Here is a 25,645-nt window from a genome sequence, read left to right as displayed (position 1 = left end):
CGATGACTAATTAGTGCTTTCATTTATAACCATCGTGTAGAATCTAATATATCATTTTCAATCGTTTTTCTAGATTGCCGTTGCCGGAGAAATCCGCACCGAAGACTTTCTACTTCGGCATGGACGAAGCATTGTCGAACGAGTCGCGGAATTGCGTGGACCAGCACATGGAACAGATACAATCCAGGTTGCAAGCTAGAGTGGTCAATGGATCGATCGAATGCCACGATTATACAGATGATGTGAGTAATTGTTTTATTTGTAATAAAATCGATAAAATCACAACTTTTTATAAAATAATTATTTAGTATAAATTATTTATTTAAAACGAAAAAAATGTAGACATTTTTTTGCTAAATCAAATATTCGTGATTATCAGGGGAAGAGCGGAATGGAGGATATTTCGTTAAAATTACGACCCACGTTACCTAAGAAGCAACTGGAAATTCCGCGATTCTCACCATCGGCAGCGTGGAGGTTGTTGTCAGCGTTAGAAGCACCAGGACCAAACATGAGCACAGCGAGCGAGGAGGTTCCGGTAAGTGTACGAAGAATGTACAATACTAATTAGAAAATATCTTAGTATAACAACTAGCAATACTAATAATTATCAAGTAATGAAATTGAAGAGAGCGTATAAATTGTTCATAATACTTCCGGTTAAGAAGTTATAAAATGTTTGATGTCAGGTGATGTTTGAGGAGCGCATCGAACGTCTGTCGAGGCCACCTCCGCCACTGATCGCTCTCGGTCCACGAAGTTCGCACGATAAATCGGGCGATTCTGGTATATCCGGGGATGCTGGCGCAGCTAATGACGACTCATTGGATGTCAGCACCAATACTAATAACAATAGATTGAAAACACCGGCGACAAGACCGACGTGGACGCCGCAGCAGGATCTGGGCGAGGAATCTAGTAGCGATGCTGGCGTGGATTCGCCCCCGCCGATGCCGACCCCCGTGAAATTTCCGCCCAGGGCGCACGTGTTCTCATTGTCGTTGCCGCGCGATGACAATCGCATGTATCTATATCCGGATCCAAAGAGCAAGGAGGGCTCGACCTTCAACTCGCTGCAGAAGCTGAAGAGATCGGTATCGGGCGCCCTCGGGCTCGGTCCGTTCGATCTCGAGAGAAAACGTACTCGCGACGTCCTCGATGATAACTGGCTACTGTCGACAAGCGCGCCGACATCGTTGCAACACACGCAGATCACGGACGCGACGCGCTCTTCACCGTCCGGTTGGAAGCCCAGCTTCGACGAAGACGATGACGAGGATTTGGTGGAAGATTTGGAGGATCGCAACGACTTTCCCATGATTATGAAGCCGCCCTCGTTCTCCTACTTGGCTTCAGGCGGTCACGTGATGTACTTGCCCGAATCCAACGACTCTCAATATCAGTCACAGCAGGGCTTGAATTGCAGAAGCAATGTGGTGATGGATAGTGAAAAGAACTTTAGCAATAATATTGGATCGAAATATCGTAAAAACGGCGTGGACGAATTTAGGAAATCCGACAAGGACATGGAGAAGACGAACAAGCAGTCTCAAAACTCGGCCATTCTTAAAGACAAACCTTTCACGAGCGATGGGAAGGTGAACAATAGATTTTCGAAATCATGTGAAAATATCTCTGAAATGAAACAACGGAGCATTTCGCCTACCACTCAGCAAAATCTGCAGGACGATAAGGAGGTTGCACCGGAGATCAAGCCACCATTGAAGAACAACTCGAAAAGTCGAAGATTCACATTTCAGAGTACTGTGCGACAGATCGAAAGGCGTAGATTGGCGGAAAAACTATCGCGGGAGGCAGAAGCTAAGGAAAGGCAAAGAAAAGGCGAACTAGAGGCGATGCGTAAAGTGGAAGAAGAGTTTCAACGGAAACGTGCCAGGGAGAAGGCGAACATTAGGCAGCAACTTCGCTTGTACAGTATGGACGAGAATATGAGGTAAATATTCAAAGTTATATTTGCATATTTATTTCTGAAATTAGTACTAAACAATTATAAAAACTTTATATCTGTTAAATATTGTACTAAGAAACCTATACGTGATCATGAAAATTCTCTTCTACAAGTATTTATCTATAAATGTATGTTTAAAACATTATTATCGAATTGATTGATTTTAAATATCTATATTATCTTTATATCTTTAATTTTTTTTTAATACAGTTTGATTTGGAAATTACTTGAAAGTAGTTTTTAAAATTGCAAATTGTTTGCTATTGTGCTTAACAATGTGTTTGAATTTAAGTAGCCTTCCCACCGCGTGGGACAGCTCACAATTGTCTCGTGCGGACCCGGACGGCGCGCCGTCGTCGTCAGCGTCGTCTCCGACATCTGTCCCACCGACGAAGTTGGCGACCATACGGAAGAGCAGTGTCAGCAGCGACGAGTATTTGCGTAAGAGAGCGCCTAGCGCGGATTCCCGGCAGCAGCACCAGCAACATCAACAACAGCCGAGGGAGTACAAGGATTACCGGCCAAAATATTATGACTGGACGCCCACTGATTCGTCGTCGCACCTGGAGTACAAACAGACAACGGTGCATCCCAAAGTGGTCTGCGACATTCCTAAGAGCTCGGCCGCCTTTGTGGATGCTCACGCGACGAGCAAAACCGCGAATCTCAGCTCTACGCCCAGGTCTGACAATTACAGGTAAATGTACGAAATCTCTGATCTTTCATAATAACGACATTAATTTTATCTTCAGATTAAAAGTTAAATTTCTCTAACATATATTTTTTAAAGTAAATTTTCTCCAGGAAATTTGAAATATTTTTTTTTTTATTAAATACAAAAAAATTATAAAATCTATTTGTTAAAATATTTTATTTCATTTCTGTTTGTATTTACTTTTCACATAAATGATACCATGCGGATGCTTGATCAAAAGAAAGCGAACGCAGTGTTTCAATACGTGCTAAAGGGTTAAAAAGGGTAAAGGTCTTCTGTGCTCTATGCAATACATATGAGAAGAGTCCGCAATTCCAAAGAGAATTCACTTTCACTCACGTGCTCGCGGCCATGTCAGACCGTATACAACAGTCCGCGATTGCGAGACGAAACCGCTAATGGCGAGTAATTCTCTAACGCATTACCTAACAGGAAAGATTTTGCTCACGGGGCCGTGGCGGCGAGATCTTCCTTAGCGAGCAGCGACAGCGAGCTATCGCAACCGAACACGAGACCGCATTCCAGGCAAACCGGCGGCAAGAGTAAACCCCTTCGGTCTAGGTACGTTCGATACAATCTGGCCCCTTTGACTTCCGCTTAGATAACGATTCTCCTGAGAATGTTTTCCCGAAATAATATTGTCGACGGACGCATAATGGCTGAAAGGGAGGTTTTACGTAGAGACCCGAATGACATTTATGATTTCTAATAGATTTTCTTATACTGAAGTGAACGCGAGCAATATACAATTTTCTCTTCTCAGTCTATTAAATAAAAACCAAAGAGGATCACAAAAATGAGAATATTTTTTCTTACAGTTGTTGTTTTCAGAATTTTTCTATCTTAAAAGAAAAAATATCAAAATTATGTAATTTAAAAATTTTATTTAGTTTATTTTTTTATATTTAAATGACTTAATTATTTCTCTCTTGGAAATCTAAAAAAGTATGCATAATTTTTTAAATTTATTTCTGTGTATCCTTTTTTCTATCTAAAGTTTAAAATCTATTTTCTTTGCGTTTGCTTCAGTATACATATAACTTATAACGTGAATCATAATTCGTTACCTCGATATTATATACCTCGATATTCGATGTGACAGCTTCTTCTGCAAACTTGTCTTTATTGCAAGTTAATAAATATGTTAATTAATTGTTTGCCATAGAACCAGTAGTAGTAATTAAATCTACTAATCGCACTCGTAGATAAGAACTTGCGCGTATCGTGCGATTACTAATTCTTGGCTTTCTGATTTTTTATCTTGCACAGGTTTTAAGGTGGGCGTAAAGTAAGTAGTCTTAACACCTCTAGTCATTTAACAACGCTTCATTAAACCAAGCCAAGCAAATACGATCGCGCTTCTAACTACGTATTGGGCGAGCATATATATAGGTGGCGAGCATCGTGCGATAAATCAACGCATCTTACAATTGTCGAAAGCGTTACGTTACGTCTTGAAGAGAGATCGTCGCACGCCGTGATATTGCGTCTTGGTTTATCCTCCTTCCAATGCGTTGAACTCCGGCAAACCTGTGTCCTCCACTCTTGTGGCCGCGTGCATCTATATAAGGACTATGCTAATATTTTACTAGATCCACTCGCGGAGAGGAGAATAGGTGTTTGCCTTGGCGTTCAGCGCGTTGACAAATACAGCAGAGGCGTCACGTGTGTTCAACCGATCGCAAAATATTGGTTCTCTACAAACGAAAGTGGTTTTCTTTTGAAAAACAACGTTGACTCTATTAAAATATTAATAATCTTTAGAAAAATTTATGATTTTAGTTGTAGAGAGAATTATATAAAAGTATTTTTTGAATTTATCTAAGAAAGATTTTCATAATTATATATATATAAGAAAATACATATATATATAATATATATAGAGATATATATGATGTTTTTCAAATAGCTTATATAACAAAATTATTCTATCTCTTAATTAATTTACATTTATTATTATTTATTTGGATATTCATTATAACATGCGATTACGAAATTCGTCGTGGCGTTCTCTGCTGATTCTAAAGTAGGTAGTATGAGGAGGTGTCGAAACGGAGCGAAAAGAGTAAGAAACGGTTAACTAGGTCGGCTAGCCCAGCACGCAGCGAGGAAGCCGTCAGCTCGGAGGACGAGAGCCCGGTGCAGCCGATCAAACAAGAGCGAAACCCTATGAACGATTTCATATTGAACGGAGTGCAGCCCTTCGTGAGGGAGAAGAGCTATCGACCTATTACTTTCAATCCCCAGCCACCTCCGCCTATTCCGAGTTAAAAGGCCTTTTCACAGATCTTGAAAATCACTCGAGATCTTAACAAAATTGTGCAGAACAAAAAAAGATCTGATTTATATTATTCATATATTATATTTTTATATGAAAAATATCGAATTTAAAATCTTTTACATACTTTTGTATACTCGATATATACACCGAAAGATTGCTATATAAAAATGATATATTTTATGTATATCAACTTGTCAAATGTTAAGCTAATTACGAATTATATGAAATTTTATAAATTGAGATTTTATAATGAACAGTTATAACTAACAAGATTTTATAATTAAAATTTACAGAGAAATAGGTTTTTTAATGCGATTTAGAGAATGTTCTCCGAGAGCCCTTAATACTCTTTGCGAATGTATATAACAATCGTTGTAATAGCGCAATCATGGTAATCATTCTTCACGCAGCATTGTGTACGCGTGAAAACTAATGTCAAGTAATATTTTATATATATATATAATGTGTAACAAGTAACACGATCTAACTCCTAACCAAATGTGTTCCATACAACTCTTGATACGTCCATCTATTATTTATATGTGTCTTAAGTATTAACAAAGCAAAAGCTGAATCAAAGATCATAATCTTACATCGCGCGCGAGATCGTTTTATATTCATTTATAAAACCGCGTCGCGATACCAATAATACCGGGTACCATTACTTAAACAGGTTTAGGGCAATATTTTGTAATTATGTACAGGTAACAATTGCAGGCGACTGCAAATATTTGCTCATGTAATGTAATCAAAGAATAATGTTGTTATTGAGTATGTACGAATTTTTTCTTTATCCTATTTATATTTTTCCTTTTCCCGCATTTTCTTCAACAAATTGAAGTTGTGCGACAATTGTACTGAAGTTATGCGAGTTATGTTATATTAATTATATATTTGCAGTTCTTATATTTTGATGTTTTTACTGTGCACGTAAAAAATTTGTACATATCTTACGTAATATTATATTTAAACATTTACAATCTAATTGTTGTATGTTATATTATTTATATATTTGCGTTCTGTTTCTCTCTTTATATTTTTTTAAACTTCAAAGAAAAGATTATTAAATATGTAATGTGAAATTTGGCGCAAACTCAGCGAACAAGATTGATGTCTTTTATGAATCAAGTTCAGGTCGCTCAGTTGTTATTTCATCGTAGCATTGTTCGTGCATTTCGAATCTGAAATCCGAAGAACGAACAATAAAAAATGAGCTCGCCGAGTTTCTTAAGGAATATCTTGTCATCGACTCCTTTAGCTAACGTGTATGTTCATTATTGTATACTTGTTTCTTCATAAAATTGTATTACTTTTAATTTCTTTCTCTTATATAGATCAGTTACCTTACATGCTAGATATGTGATGAAAGTAATATTGTTATATTCTATTTTTAAAATTATCATGTCAGCATATGTTTTTCACTTTAGACAAGTGCAATTCGAATCGATATTGAACGAAACTAGCAGCGATGAAGAAGAGTTTAGTAGGCCGAATATTCCAATCGTGCAATCAATCGCTTCAGCGCAAAAGCAACCGAGCAATGATAGCTCTGCGATGCAGATTGACAATTTTACTGATAGAGACGAGGCTAGTATTTTTGAATTCATATACTAAAATTAATTAATTAATTAATTAGTTTAATTTAATTTTATTATTACAATATAGTTGTGTGAAAAAAGTATTAGAATAATTTTTTGGAAGAAAATTGACAAATTTTTGCTTGTATAAAACATGTAAGACAATATGAAAGTACTATTTTATGGCTATTATTATGCAAATCTTATATTTGTGCTTTATTTCACGGTTGTAAATAGAAGTTGTATTTTTCCCCGCAGATCATTTTAGCTATGATCTGGTCAAACAATCAGTTGGGTGCAGCCTATTACAACATTCTCACGTCGGAATTGTTCGTGATGGACGATACCTACGACGACGGTGTTAATTTTAATATCACGAAGATACTGTATAAGCAGTGCCAACCGCGCTATGTCATCACGCTCTCCGGTACGTCCGAAGCGTTCCTTACGACGATTGAGGCTTTGGTGAAGTCGGAAACGTCGAGTGAATTGAACAGATCAGCGGATACGAGCAGTGTGGGGCCGATCGTCCAGGCCTCGCTGAATGTGATGCGGAAGAGAGAACACGGCTTCGACAGATGCTATCACAGAGTTCGATGTCTCAAGCTCGAGTCGGAGCCGGCGAACGCCAACAACGTTGAGAGACTTATCTTTCTTCAGGGCCTGTTGAATTTCAAATCGATCGTCATGATACACACGCTGGGTCTGCTCTTGATCTACATTGATCAGTATTGGAGCAATATCGCGTTGGATCCTTCCGGCAGACCTAGCTTCGTATCTTTGACTAGCGTGACATTGTGAGCCTTTCTGACTTCACGTTGAGATCAATATTATAAACGTGGTATTGATAGTACAATTATAAAATTTAATTCACTGAAAACTTTCCTGAGAAATATCGTTTCTTATAAAAAACGATCTCCGATTCCTTGTTGAGTTTAATCTTTCTTTTATTAAAATATATAAATTAAGAGACATTTTTTTATTAAAATCGCAATTATGTTTTTAAACAATTAGATTCATTGTACTATCACAATCAGCAATCTACATTTATTAGTTACTAGTATAAATTTTTTTCTGATTTAAATAATTTAATGTGGTCTGATTTTAATAATTTATTTTTTCATAAGAAGCGTATTTTTCATAATGTATGTATGTGGATTAATTTTTTTTAACCGTGCATTGGGATGTAGACGTGACATTGTCATGATAAATGATGATACTTACGAGGCTTTAAATATCGTACATGCCAGACATCATCCGAGTCTTTTCAAGTGTGGCGATGCGGCATCGAAGAAACAAAGCGGTAGCTTATTCATTCTTCTGAACCGTTGCCAATCACGGCCTGGAGCGCAATTTTTGTGGCAAGTATTTGTGGCCACATTATTGTTATAATTTTTTTATATAACTATCATATGTATCTCTCTCATTATGTAAAGATTAATATTTAAATACTTATTGTGTGTGTAGGAAAACGTTGCGACATCCTACAAGAAATATCGAAATTCTTAATGAAAGATTCGAAGTTATTGAGTTTTGTCTTAATCCGAATAATCAGAGTATCGTCGAGAATTTGATATCATGTTTGAAGCACGTTTATCGTTTGACTAATATTATTTTGGATCGACATGTAGCGCAGCAGGCTAAAGTTTCTGATTGGCGACGATTGCATAAGGTATATTAAATTTCTCCTTTCTAATCATCGTAATTTTATATTCGTGATATTTTTACTACTATTTTTGCTATATTTTTACACATTTTTACCTCATTCTATTTTAAATTTTATGTCACGCAGACGATATCTTCCATAATTTACATCGCCGACATAAGCGAAAAACACCGTGAAAGTGTGAAGCTGTTTCGTAAAATCGTTGATAGTATCACGAAGGAAATACGCTACGTCAAATATTTTATCGAATATATAGTGGATTTCAGCGCGAAAAGATCTGAAAGTGATTTTATTGTCCGAGCAAACGTGGATTCACGCTTGGATAAATGTAAGCTAATTTATTTCGCATAATTGAAATAGTAAATGTAAATATTATTTCATTTTTTTACGAACACACAAAAAATTGTAATTCTTGAATCTCGGATATCTCTAAAATTGCATTTGTTCCTGCATTTATGCACTCAGCCATTTAAAGTTTATATATTATGTTTCTATTGAAATGCAGTGCATCACATAAGAGGCACTTTACCCGAGACCCTGACACAAATGGCAGAGAAAGATATGAAAGAGCATCTTCCATCTTCGGTGACAATCTGCAGGATGGTATACATACCGAATATCGGATATCTCTTAGCAATAACCGGATGGGATCCATCGCCAGCCGACAATGCGGATTTACAGAATTTAGAGTTCAAATTTGTTAGCAATAACATACGCTATTATAAAAGTCCCAGTGCTAAAGGTTTTATAATTTTCACAATAATTTTAAATTCTTTGCATTTTATGATATACATGAAATAGCTTGTAATATTATTTTTTATGCGTAATAGCGTTCATTTAATTGGTTTCAGAATTAGACGATACTATAGGAGATATATTATTAAGGATTAACAAGCGAGAGAGTTACATTGTATTGAAGCTCGTGAAATATATAAATAAATACGCAGCATTAATCTTTAATGCAATTCAATTGTGCGCTGAATTAGATACGTGAGTGAATTAGATATCTTATGATTTTTTAACGGAAAAAAAATCGTGTAAAATTAATATTTACGCAAAAAAATATATATAAAATTAAATCTGTTAAGAAATCAACAGCTAGATAAAGTGCGTAATTTTTAAAATATTTCGTCCATTATTTCTATCAGGTTACTGGCATTTTATGTAGTCGCGCGAGAATATAATTATGTAAAGCCAAATATGGTGGAGCGTCAGATTATAGCAGTGGAACAAGGTCGACACCCGTTGCAAGAATTTTTAACGACGTTCGTTCCGAATGACACCTATTCTGGAGACAGAAAAGGTCTCGTAAAAATTTTGACCGGTCCGAACGCTTCCGGCAAAAGTACTTATCTCAAACAAATTGCACTCATCGTGTTCATGGCTCACATCGGCTGTTATGTACCGGCCAAATCGGCCACCATAGGAATAGTGACTCATATTTTGACACAAATTACATCTATAGACAGCATTGCTCTAAATACGAGCATGTTCTTGCAAGATATGCGGCAGGTATAAAAAAGAAATTGTTAATTGCGTGTCTTCAAACTTGGCTTTATTATTTGTCAATCTTTTAGATAAACTCCGCTCTCTACGCGTCCACGCCAAATTCCATCGTCATTTTAGACGAATTCGGAAACGGAACGTCCGAAGTGAGTGGATTGTCATTGCTTGCAGCTGTTTTAAATAATTTCGTCGAGCGAGGCATTCACTGCCCACACGTTTTTGTGGCCACGCACATGCATCGGATAATGTGCATGTTGCCGCAAAATCCGATAATCGAGGAACAGGTAAAATACGCATCTTATACGCATTTATTGTGTTACTTTTTATTTATTTATTTTTAATTATTTATTATACTTTTATTATTTAATTATATTTAGAAGTTATATCATCTATTTACAGACTTTTGAGTTTGTCACGAACAGCGACGGTTCCGTAGCATATCTTTATCGTATAACTACTGGACATGCGACACGTAGTTTCGCACATGCAGCTGCGCGAAGTGCTGGCTTGGACGAAGACGTTGTTAAACGAGCATTAGAGGTAATTGTTGAAGATTTGCATGTGTGCGAAATGAAATAAAATAATTTAATAACGTTTGAGATTTTTTTATCGTGAGAATCTTTATAAGTCAAAATATTTTCACAGGTCTACGAAAAGTTTAAAGCCGGCGAGTTACCTCCGCGCCTACCGCAAGCTGCAAAACAAGACATGTGAGAATTACATTTTGATATGATATACTTGATGAAGAATTAAATGTGTTTGTCGCGATTTTATGTATGTAATAATAATGGTGTGATTTATGTACTTTTAGGCCGGCGCGCATCATTGAACGATTATTAGAATCTGAGAATTTTGATCTGGAAGAATTGAAATCGTTGGTTCGTCAAGCCACGGATTCACTAGTTGCGAACAAATAATCAAAACAGTGTTTTCCTCAATATATTTCGAGGATTTTGATTTTCAATATATAATCGATACATAATAAAACAACAATGTTAAATTACAATTAAAAAAATTAACATCTTTACAATATAAAATCAGGAATCTAAAATTCCTCAATTCGCGTATATTAAAAAAAAAAAATAAAGCTCACGGTTTTACCTACATTTTCGATTCGCAGTACTCCGAGTGAAGCACAGATGGCGCCAACAGTATCATTTTACGCCGCGTTAATTAACAATCGCGCCGACAGACGTCGCCACGATCAACGCGCGCCGGCCGGAAGCTGGCGCCATCGCAGTTCTTCCGTTGTCAATAACGGACAGTGGCAGTGTATCCCGGCACGAAAAGCAAACGGTCGTTTCCTCGGCACGAGACAGATACTCCAACGGCCGAACCGCGGATGCGATCGGCAGATACGCGGACGTCGGGATCGTGCGCGCTCCTTCACGCTGCTGATCGTTGTCTGCCGTCTCGTCGAGAACGACGACGTCGACGACAACGACAGCGACAACGGGAACGAAGACGTCGACGACGCGACGTCTCTACGCTAGGAGACGAACGAGAACCGCGACTAGATACGGGATATTAGTATCGGGCGTGCCTTGGAGTCTAGAGGAGAGCACGGTTCTCGGAACGAGGATTCGCGACAACGGGCACAATAGAAGAGAGAGAGAGAAAGAGAGAAAGAGAGAGAGCATCATCGTCGTGGACCAAAGAGGAGGGAAGAGGAGAGAAGTTCGACCGGTCGCCACGCGAGTTTGAACGCTCTAACTGTCAACCGTCATCGCGTGATTTCATCTTCGTCCCTCGTTTCTTTCTCTCTCTCTTTCTCTCACTCGAGCCGATTAATCGGCCGCGGTGCACGGTGGTAGTAACGGAAGAAACCGGGCGTGTTTTATGGTGCCGACTAAGTGACCATGGATCACGGTACGTGCAACATCGACGTCGGCTGCAGCATAAACATCCAGAGGACCGATGGTGAGTGCAAGAATATCCCTAGGTTATTATATGTACATGCAAGCGCGTTTCTCCCTCTCCCCTCTTTGTTGCAGTCCCTCTCGCACCTTCTTATCGCCCTCTCTCTCGCTCTCAGGTTGCCCCTTTATTCTGCTCCAAGAAATTTCTTTCCTTCATTTGCCTATTTCCGCTTATTCCTCCGTCATTCTTTCTCCTCTCCTTCTTGACGATGCTCCTCGAGAAGATATTCTCCCGAAGATATATCTCGAGATATTTCTTCTTCTATTCTTTATCTTTGATTTCCATTGTTTCTTCTTCGTTCTCTCGCTGACTCGAGCTCGCTCGTCTCGGTTTTTCCGCGATGCGGCCTGATCAAAGCGTGATAATGATGCGTGGGTTTAATCGATCTTCGCCCTTCGTCATCGACCGGTCTCTCGTTTATCCGAACTCGTTCCCATATAAAGGAAAATTTGTGAATTCGATCTGTCTTCCACAGTTCGCACAAGTTCTTTCTCTCTCTCTTCGGTGACCTCGTTATGTTTATTTTCTTTTTTTTGTCGAGATTTCATTACCTTCTGTTCTATAATTGTTTTTCTAATATTTTTGAGTTCTTCGCGATATGTGTTTATGTAATAAATTATGATCGATCTCTTGTACATCCGATGATCTTGTGTTATATTTGTTTTCTTTTTTTATCGAGATTTCGTTACCTTCTTTTCTATCGTTGTGTTTTGTAATATTTTTGACTTCTTCGCCATGTGTTTATATAATAAATTTACGAAATTATAGTATAACATGTACAGCACATATACATATATAAGATAGGATATTTCCAAATATTTCCGAATTTTCTTATATTTTTAAATTAGAGCAGATTGCTTATTAATTAAAATATGGAGATGATTATTTCTAAATTATAAATTACTCAAAACAATGTTTTTGTTTTGTGAATTTTAAATTTGAGAATTGCGAATACAAATGGCGAAAATTAATTTTTAATTTAATTCAAATAAATTTTTTAAGGATTGTATATACATATTACATATATGTATTTGTATTACGTATATTTTGAATATTATAAAGAAAATTTTTTATTAAAGTATTAAAAAGTGTCATTAAAATTTTATACATTATTAAGTTGCTCTATACACATAGTAATTTTTTCATGCATCGACGATTTTAATTTTTAAAAAACAGTGATCGACATGTAATCGTGATTCTATGAATGACAATAAGTAAAGCATCAAAAGAATAATATCAGACTTTTTTCGGTAGAAGTTGTCTCTACGAATATTTTACCACGTGCTATCTGAATTCCTTAGAGCAGGCGTAATAATGGACGTTACAAAGTCGCCGATCGAGTCGTAAGACGGCACTTCCTTTCACCGTGTATGTTGTTCCCGACATGTAGAACGAGACCAAAAATCTCGCAAACTTCCAACACAAGTTACGTTCACGAGTTACGTTCTCATTAGCGTAATCGAAGAACGCAAGTCCCAAGTGGCGTCACGAAAAACGCGGTTTGCTTTAATTTCTAAAATATCGAGCTACTTGTTTCCAATATATAAAATAACAAAAAATTGTTATATAAAAAAATACTAAATTTTTGTATATTAATTGAAGGAACATTCGCATTAATAGACAATTTTATTGATAAAATATTCGTTACAATCACATAAATTTCTAAAAGTTTCATATTCCTTTCGTATTCTTATTATTTTTTTTAAATAAGTAAATAAATATTTTTTTAATTCTACACAGAAAGAATTTTCTCTTAGAATTTATCCTGAAAATCATGGTAATCGTGGAACAATATGGTATGGAAAGAATTTTATGAGAATTTCTTTGATTAATATTTATCACAATAAAAATAATAATATCTATTACAATAAAATACAAAATATGTTAATTTTATTATGCAGTTTAGTAAAATTAATCAAACATGTTTCATATTTTATTGCGATAGATATATTATTATTTTTATTGTGATAAATATCAATCAGAGAAATTCTCATATTATCCCATGATTATCATGATTTTCAGGATAAATTCTAAGAGAAAATTCTCTCAGTGTAGTAAGATGTAGATGCTGAAATATTTAAGTTGGAAGAAAAACGGTTGTTTTAAAGTAGATTTTTTAATAATTTTGTGCAAAGCATTTTATATAAACTTTGGAGATTATTGGATAGCTCAGCTATTTATGTTCTCTTCTTTTTAATATTTAAAGGGTTAATCGAAGATAAAATCTTGTGTTCGTGATTGCTAACTTGGAACACGAACCTCATTCACGTTCGAATAATCGAAGAGCAGAAATATTAGATCCAAAACTGACGTCAGTGATATATCTATATTCCTTATTGATCTCGCGATTGTTTATATATGTCATTCTGCATCGATCATTTGGCATGTATGTATGTGCTGGCACATGGTAGATTATAATCTCGTCGTTTAAATTACTGTGATTATAAGACCTTAAAACTAAAGACTGTTTAGTATTCGTAAAATAAATGTGTTTTGCTTTTAATATAAAATCAAATTTAATTTAAATTATTAGCCAGAATATGACAAATTTTTTATCTTTTGTACAAGATAATTTTGAAAAAAATAGAAGCTAAAATATTTCGAAGAAATAAGCTGTAAAAATATAAAAGCTCACAAACTATCACATTTACGCTTCTCTAAATATAACGGTAACATATACGGTTGCCATAAATCATTATCGCGTCCGTCCCTATTTCCGCAAAGTCTTGAAAATATCTTCGACTCTATCTTTCACTCAAAAGTTGGGTTGATTCTCCCAGGATAAGTCCTGCGGAAGAAAAAAGTTGGATGCACGTGGGGGTGGATATATGTTTCGATATTTAATTCAAAGAGAGTGCGAGCTCGAGCCACCGCTGGCCCAGAGTCTATCAACTATAGACGAAGCCGCACGGAAGTTGTGCTTGGTGCAGCCTGCACGTCAGATGCACATTCGTCGCTGCCTAACCGTTACGTTCGCTCGCGAAGCAACACGGTGCAGGAGCAGCAAACGAGTGGCACGTTAGGGGAGACTAGCATAATTGATCCGGCAGAGCACACTCCCGCCAGACACAATACACATACTTACTCTCTTTCGAGTCGTGCGAAAATATTCCGCGTAAACGGACTAGACGTTGAGCCACTCGCTGTGTCGACTCCTGCGTCGTTGAATGCTTATCAGGGCATTCATAATTCGCAAGAGAGTTTCTTAAACCTAACTCACGGCTATATATAAGTTTATGTCTCTCCGCTTGCCTGCTCTTAAATTTTGTAATTTTCTTTTCCTACACAGAAAGAATTTTCTCTTAAAATTTATCCTGAAAATCATGATAATCGTGGGACGATATGATATGGAAAGAATTTTATGAGAATTTCTCTGATTAATATTTATCTCAATAAAAAATGATATTTATCACAATAAAATATATAAAATATGTTTGATTAATTTTACTAAAAGTACACAGTTGGAAAATTTGTGTTTTCTTGTTAAAAACGGTCCCCGTTAAAATTTTTGTGTTAAATATTTAACACATTCATGTGTTAAATTAACATATTGCTGTTGTGTTAATTGAACTCAAATGTTAAATTATTAAAATAACTGAAAAAAAGTGTAAAAATAACACAATGTGTATTTACTTTTAATTTTACACAATAAATATGTTCGACATTATTAGTGACAAGATTTATCTGTTAAAATTTACAGAAAAAAAATGTTAATTTTACTTTATAATATAAGTGGGGATGATAAAATGTAAAATTAACAATTTTTTAAGTTAATTTTTACATTAAAACTATGTTAATTTAACACAAAATTTATTTTAAGTTTACTTGAAGTTTGCATTTATTTTATGTTAAAATATTAACACAATATTCGTGTCATCATTTAACATATCCGTATTATGTTAAATTAACACAAAAATTTCTGTGGACCGTTTGGGACATGTGATATTTGTTAAATTTAACACAAATTTTTCAACTGTGTATAAAATTAATCAAACATATTTTTAAAATTCTTTCCATATCATATTGTTCCACGATTACCATGATTTTCAGGATAAATTCTAAGAGAAAATTATCTCTGTGTACAGATGCGTTTTGAATTTTTCAAATATACCTTCTTTATATATCTGTGAATTATACTGTGAATTGATACTTATATTATATCTTTCGAACAATTTTTTTCTGCTTAAACAGTGAGGCAGAAAATTATATCTTTTATTTATAAAAATTATATAAAATATTATATATATAATATTTTGTATTATATTAAATACATAATATTATATATTATATTATTATATATTTTTTGAGGAATTAAAATCTAAATATATTCGAGACAATGAGATTTATCCGAGAATTAAGCTTGCAGGCGCAATGCATATATAATTCAGTACAAAATTTAATTAATTATTTCGTATACTATCGCGTAGTGGATGCGAAACTTGTGTATTTCGTTGAATGCTTACCAGGGCGTTTATAATTCGCAGATGTTCTTAAAGACCGCGCGGGAATTGCTTTATTGTTAACCACTTTAAGTTGCGGCACGCATGGGAAGAAACATCACTGTGCTTTCGAGCGTTAATCTTTTTACGCAGTGTTTCCCAACTGTTGTAACGCAATTGTCAATAATTCGGACGTATTGGAAAAAAAATTTCAGCATCTTCGTACATTATTAATTTATGTTTCGTATAAAATATGAAACGATATCAAATAGAAATAGGTATACAAACGATATGAAAAATATTTTTAGTTCTTTATATTTATTCAGATTTCGTGCTCTAAAATAAACATCTATTTCCCATAGCATTAACTATATTACGCGATAAAGGATTAGACGGTAGCGGAACATTCGCTGATTACGCTCATTACACTCGTTATCTTGAGTTATCGCTGTTCGCACATTCGAAATTACTCTGGAAATAATCTTAAGACTCACATTAAACATACATAAATCTCTTAAAGAGGAAGAGGCTTTAATCTTTAGATTGTAATTTTTTTATCTTGGTATAACTTATCTTACCAAAATTTTGGTACATTATTGTTTGAAAAGATATAAATTCGGCCTGTTGCAAAGTTTCGTATTCAAATTTTCGCGATGTCACGTAGTGCCATATTTTCACGGCGCACACCTGGTCCGCCAGAAACATGATCGAATGAATCAGACACGTTACCACCCTCGGACACTTCGGACTTTCATCGTTTCATATACACGTTACGAACGCGGCACGATCGATATTAGCAATGGGTGTTTGGTTGGACAGCCCTCCCACACGATATATATATCCGTATATATATATATATATATATATATAAAAATACAACTTACGGCTCTCGAGAGGCGCGTTTTTGCAAACGCGAGCGAATTCGTTGCATTTTCTCGCGTCGCATAATTCTTGACATTATTAATTCTTGTACGAACGCTGCGAGACTCACCAAGAAGTCAGATATCGATCCGTGAGTTTCGTATGGATAATCGGAGACTTGACCTAAAAAGGTTGAATGAATTTAGAATCCATTTTTTCTTCGAGAATATGACGAGAAGACAACCTGTATTATCTCGTAAAATGCTACAATTTTCAATATTAAATTTCTTAGTAAAAACTTCATTTAATGTCACTCCTGTTGAAATCAAATTGATTTGACTTACTGAAAATGAAAATTTCTTGACTCATCTATTCGTTTATCATATGAGAAATTATTAATTTTTTTTGTCGTTTTGAATAGAAAGTATATATGCATTTATTCTCTACAAATTGTGGTAACTATAGATTACCTACAATTATGATATATACTTTGGAGTATATAATTTTAGAAAACGGTAAAGTATTACTGATCGAACGTCGTATTATTTCATCAGGATGATGTTATTTATAATTCGCTATATTGCTCGTCATGTAGTCATGTCTGGAAACTTCGATTATTTCATACCACGGGTGTCGTACACTTTACACAATATTATCCCGCCAACGCGGAATATTTCTAAGGTTTCCACTCATCCTTGGGATTCAAGATTCAAATCGTGAGACGGAGTTTGTCGATATTTATTCGTTCCACAATAGCGTTCCGTTGACGTATTTTGAATATTTAAACTGCAGCTGCAATTGCATCTGCAGATAAAATTATATTTCAAATAATTTATCGAAAATAAAATTCCAAATTTGAATATAATATTCCACGCAATAATATTCGAAAATTCTAGTCTTTATGTGGTGCAATAATAATTAAGATTACAATGATTTACAAAAATTTATAATTTTTATCGCGTTAAAACATTCTGTTTTATAGTTCAAGAATACCCTATATTTGAAGGCAAGTTGGTGCAACTATCAGAGTTAAAGGTCTGAAGTTGTATTTAATGTCCATTTGTAACGTTTAAGATATTCTTTCCGACATTGCTGCGGAATCGCGTTTACCTCGTATATGTGACCAGGAAATTCTGCGATGAGAACCAATCGACTTCCGGCTGACCATGTGTGTACAGATCGAAATTGAATTACGACCGTCGCATCAGCGCGAACTCTCGTGGTCGAGTGCTTCGGAATTAAAGGGAATAGTGCGTTCCGCGCACATTGTTTATTCCGTATAAATTCATGACTATGCTGAGAACACTAAGTCAGCCAATATTTACGTAATAATAGTGTTTATCTTCGTTTCTGCCGCTCTTCATCATAGCTCGACATCGTACATACATTCTCGTCCGCGCCTCTTTGTTGGAACATTGCCGGATACATAAAATGTCTCGAACTTTAATCCATTTATGTTCAATGGAATTCGTATATCATCATCTTTCTTGAATATTATAGCTCTAAAAAAGTTTTCAAACTTGCTATGCTTTTAAACAAATAAAATATAGACCTATAATAAAATAGTTTGTTTGTACAATCGATTTTCCTTTAGCAAAAGTAAAAGTAAGAACATCATTATCTTTATTGCATTTTTTAATTTTATATATTTCTATACAACTATAATATTATATTAAAATGTTGTGTTAAAACACATTTAAAATTGAAAAGAATGCTTTTATTATCTCTTTATGGACATTTTTCTCTTGAAATTAAGTCTCTTTTAATTACATAAAAGATTTTAATTCTCAATATTGGCATTATTGCAATTTATTTCGACTTTGGCAATTTTTCGATTTTATTGAAGTATCATTGGTATCTCCGAGCAGAGGTCGCGCGATCGTTCTTTTATAAGACAATCGGCACGGTTTTTATTAACACACGTTCTCTTCATCGTTGAATGAGTCAGGCCGGTCGCCAAGAAAGGCGAGGGTTTGCCAATAGCCGGTTACACGTACACGCGTGTACAGTCCGTGCGCGACCCATGGTTAAATGCGTGTTAAAGTTTTTTATCTAGTCGTGTCCCAAGGATCAAATCAGTCACTTCGCGCAATTATCGATAATTGCAACCTGGAACACTTGATACTACCACCGGAAGCGCATCGATCATCAGCTTATCGCGAACTGGGCCACTTATCTGCGCTCACCCTAAGTGCATGTGTATGCATCACCTTCCCTCTTTGTACAACATAGCATTATCTATCTACGCGCGTTTCTCGCATTTGTGAAATTCGTTTTTATATCTTATAATTGCAATTTACAATTAACAATAATTATTACAGCAGGAAAAAGTTGACTCTCGTAAAAATATAGCGTAATTTTTCGTAGATTATCGCGATAACTTCATACTTAACTATCAGCGTTTTTTCTAAAGAAGTTATTCGAGGTTATACATCGAGGTAATTTCCGGCACTCTGACGGATATATTCGACAAGTTTTGATCCGGCCTTCTCCAATTAGCGGCTAATTCGTTACGTCATTGCACGATCTCTGAATGAGCCTATTGAGTTCTGCGGTAACGAACGTTTTGGTTCGTTAGCGAACTTACCGGCGAAACGATTGATTAATTCGCGGGAATTTCTGACACAATTGCCGTAACGTTGTTTTTCACGGGCTCGCATCGCCACGCGCTCTTACGCATAACGTGTACAAATCGTCCTCGATTATAATGCAGCTACGAATCGTATGAAATGTACTGAAACATGGAATGAGAAATGCATGTTCGCGTGTAACAGTTTTTACGGAGTATATGATTAGCGGAATGCGTCGTTGAAGCGCAGTTACATCATTACTTTAGATGTGCAAAAAAGGAGATATATGTATTGTATTCACGGGTATAAAGCATTTGATCTTTTATTCTTAAGTTTAGTAAAACGTCAGCTAAAATTTGTTGTACAATTTTTTTTATTTATGCGTAAGCACACTTAGTAATACATTTAAATATTAGGAACGTATTTTTATAATAATGTTTATTCTCTATTTTTTTCGTCTCAAAATGTTGTAGAGTTTGAAATTAAATTTATATATAATTATACATTCTCAAGGTCTGACAATATACATATAATGCAAGGTAATCGATGCGGTAACGAAAATTAGACTTGCATCGTTCGTGTCGTTTAAAAGTGCACAAAGACCTCCCATCCGTTTGCGTTCAAAATGTTAATCGGCCGAGTTGGACCTAATACATAACGTTTACTATTGTCCATGTTTAAAACGTGGCTCTGACCTTCGCACAATTAAAAAAAAAAAAAGACATTACACGTGCAAAGTCCGCGAACCGATCGGGAAAACGCACGCATTGCAACTGCATTTTTTCGCTCATTGAAATAGTAGTTGGTGCTATTTGTTGCTCATGAATCAGCGTAAACTCATTGCCAGATTAATGAGGCTTTGAGAGAGATTCAGGCCTAAAGACATATGCATTAATAAAATGTATTTCTGAAATTTGTTTATTCTCTCTCTTTAATCTTACATTAAACTGTCAGATTATATCTGACAATTATATCTGACATTTATGTGATATATTAATTTGTCAGATATACAATATATATAGTCAGATATAATCTGACAGTTTAATGTAAGATTGAAGAGCGAGAGTAAACAAGTTTCAGAAATGCATTTTATTAATGCACGTGACTTTAAACCTGTCTTTAGGTCTTTCTCAAAGTCCTCTCATTAATCTGGCAATCCGAATTAATATATATATTAATGAATATTTTCTTTTCGGAATTTCGCGTTTCAAAATTCGGAGTCCGAGGTCTTGATTTTGCGAAGAAATGCATATCTCGCGAAATGTCCGGCTGCTGGATAACCAGCATTGCTCCTCGCCGTTGCAATTTCTTTCATCCCGCGCACATTAAGGAACATTCATGGGCAACGCACTAGCGCGTCTATTTTTATCCGCGCTCTATTTCGGCCGCGGTATCTGGAGCTCGATGAGCGACAGTGGACAGATATTCCGCCAAGTAGATGCACTTAAAACGCATGCACACTGAAGACCGAGAATAATGCGCTACATCATCACAGGACGTACACGTTTGATTAACAAGTAGAACACGTTTGTTAATTACGCTCGGCATGACGGTTTTATTAATTGCATCGCGTCAAATGATGATAATAACGCGCGAGGTGATCGCATGTAAAATATAACATAAAGCAATAATTATATAGAGAGCGACGAATAGGCGAGTAAAAGAGTATTCGATATAAAACATGAAAATATTACTCATTTAATATAAAAACAATATTATTTTATTGATTAAATTATTTTAGAGAGTTACAAATAATATTTTTGCATCTTAAATTATTATTTATATTTTCTAAGCATATAATTTCGCTAGAATTTTGGGCAAAAATCTGATTACTTTTCTACTTAATTTATTGATATATATATAATTTATTCTTTTTTCAATTAAATTTATTCCAGTGCAACGTAATGAAGGACCGTGCGCGTTGTTCCAAGAGAATGCAGCTAATGCATTCTCAGAAACCGTTGGTCTTGCATGAGATTCATCTCGTTGATTCTTGCTGCGGAACTTATTTTCCGCAACTGCTCGATTCGTCGATCGGTTACGTAGTTGAAATGACTGTCGCGAACAATCCGAAGTATACATCTTGTGATGCGTACGTAGGTAGATAACTTATTGACGCAGTTGTGCATTTAAGATGCGATGCAACAAGTGGCTGACACGCATTCTGCGCGTAATCTGTGCGTTTCAACGATCGCCCGCACAAATGATCTTGACGATATCCGATCGACAGATGGATACACAGAGTAATCGATAGATGACTAATTACGTTGTCAGATTATCGAAAGAATAATTTTAGTTATTAATATGAAATTTACACATATACTTAAATAAAATTAATATTATTATATCTCTCTAATATTTTTTTCAGACATACATTAATTTTGATACAGCAAGACTAAAATAGTTTTCTATTTTTAACAATTTATTTTTGATAGTTATTTTTAAATTTAAACGATTACAATCAATCTCGATGAGCTTTTACTTGTATAAAGTACTCAAATTTTACTTGTATAAATATTTTATTGGGAATTTTAGAAAATGTTTTTGTATATTTTATGACTGTACGTCTTATATAATATGAATATCTCCACGTTGAATTGAATTATCTTCCGATATTGAATCATCCGTTAAATCGGATTTGTTACAGACCATATTGAATCATGTAAATTTATAGCTGGAGCAATCCAGCAAATATCATTATAGTGAGAATTCAATTGCATCCATTATAGCGAAATGTCTTTATATGATATATTAGATGAAGAAATGTGTTAATTATTATCTAACATGATCAGTATTTCAACACACTTCTTAATTAATAGAAAACGATAAGAGAAATTAACGAAACGGACAATTATACGAAACGAAAAGAAAATTTGTTTATTCTTCGTTCAATATTTACGGAAATATTTTCGTAAAATCGAAAACACGATCTGATACTTCTCTATATCTAATATCTAATACATGAATATACAGACAGGAACGCGTATTTCACACGTTGTTTAAAGTACAAGATTTATCTCGCGTGTGTGTTTACCGTGTATGCGTAATCGGCGATAAAAAAAGATGCAGAGAAAGACTCGTATATAGTCCTTGTCCGAAAGCGCACCGTCGTCGAGAGCCGTACACACGTGGGCGCTGCAACCTTATAAGGACGCCCATGAGGAGCCTCTCTCAGCTCACCAAACCTCCTCACCTTGTCTTGTCTTATCTTATCTTACGTCATTTGCCGTTTGCGTCGAATGCTCTAGTGTTTCTGTACTGTATCCTCACGAAATCTGTTCCCTCGCTCGCGAGTATATGCTTCTGCGTGCAGCCTAAATTCCACTTTCCCTCGTTGCCACAGCGTTGCTGAAGTCCTTCCTATATACACATGCACGCACACGCTCCCAGTAAAAAAAGAAAGATATTTATCGCATTAATTATAGAGATATATTCGAAATACTAAAGTAAGAGTTTAAAAACGCCCTTCTAAGTGTATTTTCAGAGTTTATTATTTAAAAATTTATGTACAAGTGTGTGGGCGCGATATTGGTCTCACGTATTATCTGCAGATTTATCGAGAGATCCATATTTTAATAATCTTATTTCAACAGAGTTCATATATCAATATAAAGAGATTGTCTCGCTTCGCTTCATATTTTATGCCTCTTTATGCGCCTACACGTATTTCGATCTCTTAGAGGACCTCTAAAGGGGAAGATAATTGGTGAGAAAAATTTGCGTTCCGCATACGTATCCTCAAGTGCCGCCCACGATGTCGTGTGTCGTGGATGAAACTGGAACGAGTGCGCGACGTGATAGAAAGTAAATGGGAGACGACATACAATACACAATAGTTCCGCGGACACCTACGTCACGCAGCCCCCTAATATTCGGAATAATTTAATTTCTATATATACATTTGATTGCACGTTGCTTGCACATGTTTGCCGTTTTTTAATTGTTATTTGCACATCTCTAGAAAAATAGTAATTAAATAAAAAATTGGGCAAGCTAACTTACATTATTAGCTCTTAAACTCTTCAAAAAATTTAATTGTTAGTTAATTTAATCCACAAATTTTCATTTGCTCATTAATATTTAATTCATTCTGCGCATACTCTACCTATTTTATTTATTTTGCTTTGTCAAAATATATATATAAATTATATATATATATATATATATATATATATATATATATGTATAATTTAATATGTATTATATATAAATATAATATATAATACATATATTATTTTATATAATTTAATTAATATAAAAATATAATTTATATAAAATTTATATAATATATGTATATGATAGCAGAGCAAGTGAGCAGAGAATAAGATAATTTATATTATAGCTAAACAAATGAGCAAAATGAGCAGAGTGATTAAAAGAGTAAGCACATTGAACAACGAGTTCGACAACATTGTTCGAAAGTGCAATAATTACTACACAGTTGTGCGAAGCACCGTTTGTCATAGATAAAATACTAATTACTATATAGGGGTATTATCTATAATTAATAACGGTTTGCTCTGAATAAAACTTGTTTTACTGTTATTTTGTCATATATGCATACATATATAAATTATTTCGATACCGAGTACCTTGACCTACTTTCGGATTTTATAGATTTCAACAAATTTTAAAGCATTCAACAAAGCACAAAGCATTATTAATTAAAACACATAAATCTAACGTATGTAGTAAACGACGAGAATGCACTCACATGTTGTCTTCATGTCTAGCGCGAATTATTTTTAAAATCTACATACGAAAAAAGATAACATAATACGCGTATATTTTTGCGGCTGCTATACACAATTTGCAAAAGCGCCGGCACTTATTATAATACGAGAGTATGGATGTAAAAGCATAATGAATATATAACAAACAGAATCAAGCATAACATTTTATAATGACTTTCTACAATTTAATTTATGCGAAGCCAAATTGAAATGCCATAAAATAGATATTGAGAAAGAGAAAGAGATTAAGATTTGTTGATTTGTTTGCCAGAATTTGCACTGTTTTAATAATTTCTACAAGTGCAAAGTTAATCCTGTTAGAGTAATTATGAAAAAATCCAATTTGCTTCCTTTCTCTTCTTTATCGGCGCTTTGACTGCAACTGTGCGCAGGTCTGGATATAGTATATAATGCCTATATACAGTACTTTGAGGCCGACATGTACCTAGTTCAACCTTGCTCGTAGCAACCAGCTGTTCAGCACTGATGCCGTTGGTAACCTAGCTGAAGAGCTTTTATATTCGAGCTCACAACTTCGTCTTGTCGGTAAGCTCGAATTCTCTGGCAAGTGGCGGTTCTTCGTGCCATTGTCAGAAACTAAAGAATAACGTGTATTCTTTTTCTCTACACAATTATATTAGTATATCTATTATCATTGATATATATATTGGTATCTATATTCACCTTCTCTGTGCATCGTTAGTCGAACGCGATTATCTGGCAATAAATTAAGATAGATTATTTCAATCAGATTAAATTTGCACTTGTAGAAATTATTAGAACAAATTATTATGTAAATTTTAGCAAACTAATAAAAGATCAGTACGGATATGTCAAAATTGAAAAAGGAATTAATTTCTATTTTGAAAGATCCTCTTTTTTTATTTAATTTTTCAAATAAATTTGATATTCTCTGTTTCTTTCTCTCATTAGCTATTTAATTGTGCTTTTTTATAAGGAACTTTACTATCTATTTGGATGTTCATGTTTCCAGAATTCAATTAATTTTTTGCAACTTAAGAACTATTCAGAGAAATTTCAATAATAAAATTCTTCTTAATTTAATCGTTATGCTGTATATAAGCTGCTAGATTTATGAGACAGATTTTATATTATTGGCATTTTATTTCCACTTTCCTGGACAATTTTTCATAGTGATATTAGCAATTAAAACACTATCAAATAGAGTACGTATATACGTACAAAGTGATATTTCTTCTGTTTTATGTACCGATATAACATCCTCTATGCGCACTTTACACACGACGGATCTTGCGGCAGGAAGCTGCTGCTTAAATTTAATGTTTAATAGACCGTGCGGCTGGTCCCCCGAACGTAGCATTTTAATGCTTTATTTAATCGGGATGCGACTGAAATGCATTTAAATCGAAATCGATGCAACGACGCG

The 25,645-nt window shown here is 34.9% G+C and overlaps 2 protein-coding genes across 6 annotated transcripts in view; both read left to right on the top strand.

Moving 5' to 3' along the window:
* Positions 1-10,935, top strand: part of LOC145934017 (uncharacterized) — a 103,547-nt gene extending 92,612 nt beyond the window's left edge. For 2 of the 5 annotated variants that reach the window (XM_083034158.1, XM_083034160.1), the window contains 17 exons: positions 74-242; positions 380-538; positions 690-1,954; positions 2,262-2,666; positions 3,117-3,245; positions 6,393-6,552; positions 6,801-7,339; positions 7,733-7,903; positions 8,010-8,214; positions 8,335-8,536; positions 8,714-8,950; positions 9,060-9,198; positions 9,357-9,720; positions 9,786-9,998; positions 10,114-10,254; positions 10,360-10,424; positions 10,526-10,773. In XM_083034158.1, the coding sequence (XP_082890284.1) occupies positions 74-242; positions 380-538; positions 690-1,954; positions 2,262-2,666; positions 3,117-3,245; positions 6,393-6,552; positions 6,801-7,339; positions 7,733-7,903; positions 8,010-8,214; positions 8,335-8,536; positions 8,714-8,950; positions 9,060-9,198; positions 9,357-9,720; positions 9,786-9,998; positions 10,114-10,254; positions 10,360-10,424; positions 10,526-10,631 (4,669 nt within the window). In that variant the 3' untranslated portion in view covers positions 10,632-10,773. Of the gene's footprint in view, positions 1-73; positions 243-379; positions 539-689; positions 1,955-2,261; positions 2,667-3,116; positions 3,246-4,768; positions 5,865-6,392; positions 6,553-6,800; positions 7,340-7,732; positions 7,904-8,009; positions 8,215-8,334; positions 8,537-8,713; positions 8,951-9,059; positions 9,199-9,356; positions 9,721-9,785; positions 9,999-10,113; positions 10,255-10,359; positions 10,425-10,525; positions 10,774-10,834 lie in introns of those variants that run through there. The other 3 variants (XM_083034161.1, XM_083034159.1, XM_083034162.1) reach the window with 3 other exon arrangements.
* Positions 10,936-11,495: 560 nt separating this feature from the next.
* The window catches only part of Klp10a (kinesin-like protein 10A), a 34,001-nt gene continuing 19,851 nt past the window's right edge, over positions 11,496-25,645 (top strand). Inside the window, exon 1 of the mRNA XM_083034173.1 lies at positions 11,496-11,634. Within this exon, the coding sequence (XP_082890299.1) occupies positions 11,574-11,634 (61 nt within the window). The 5' untranslated portion in view covers positions 11,496-11,573. The remainder of the gene's footprint in view (positions 11,635-25,645) is intronic.

Source organism: Prenolepis imparis, unplaced genomic scaffold, assembly GCF_030444845.1.
Source record: "Prenolepis imparis isolate NDT839.2.m4 unplaced genomic scaffold, iyPreImpa1.0 SCAF_3, whole genome shotgun sequence".
Lineage (NCBI taxonomy): Eukaryota > Metazoa > Arthropoda > Insecta > Hymenoptera > Formicidae > Prenolepis > Prenolepis imparis.
Note: the sequence above shows the minus strand (reverse complement) of the source record. Positions and strands in the feature narration are given on the sequence as shown.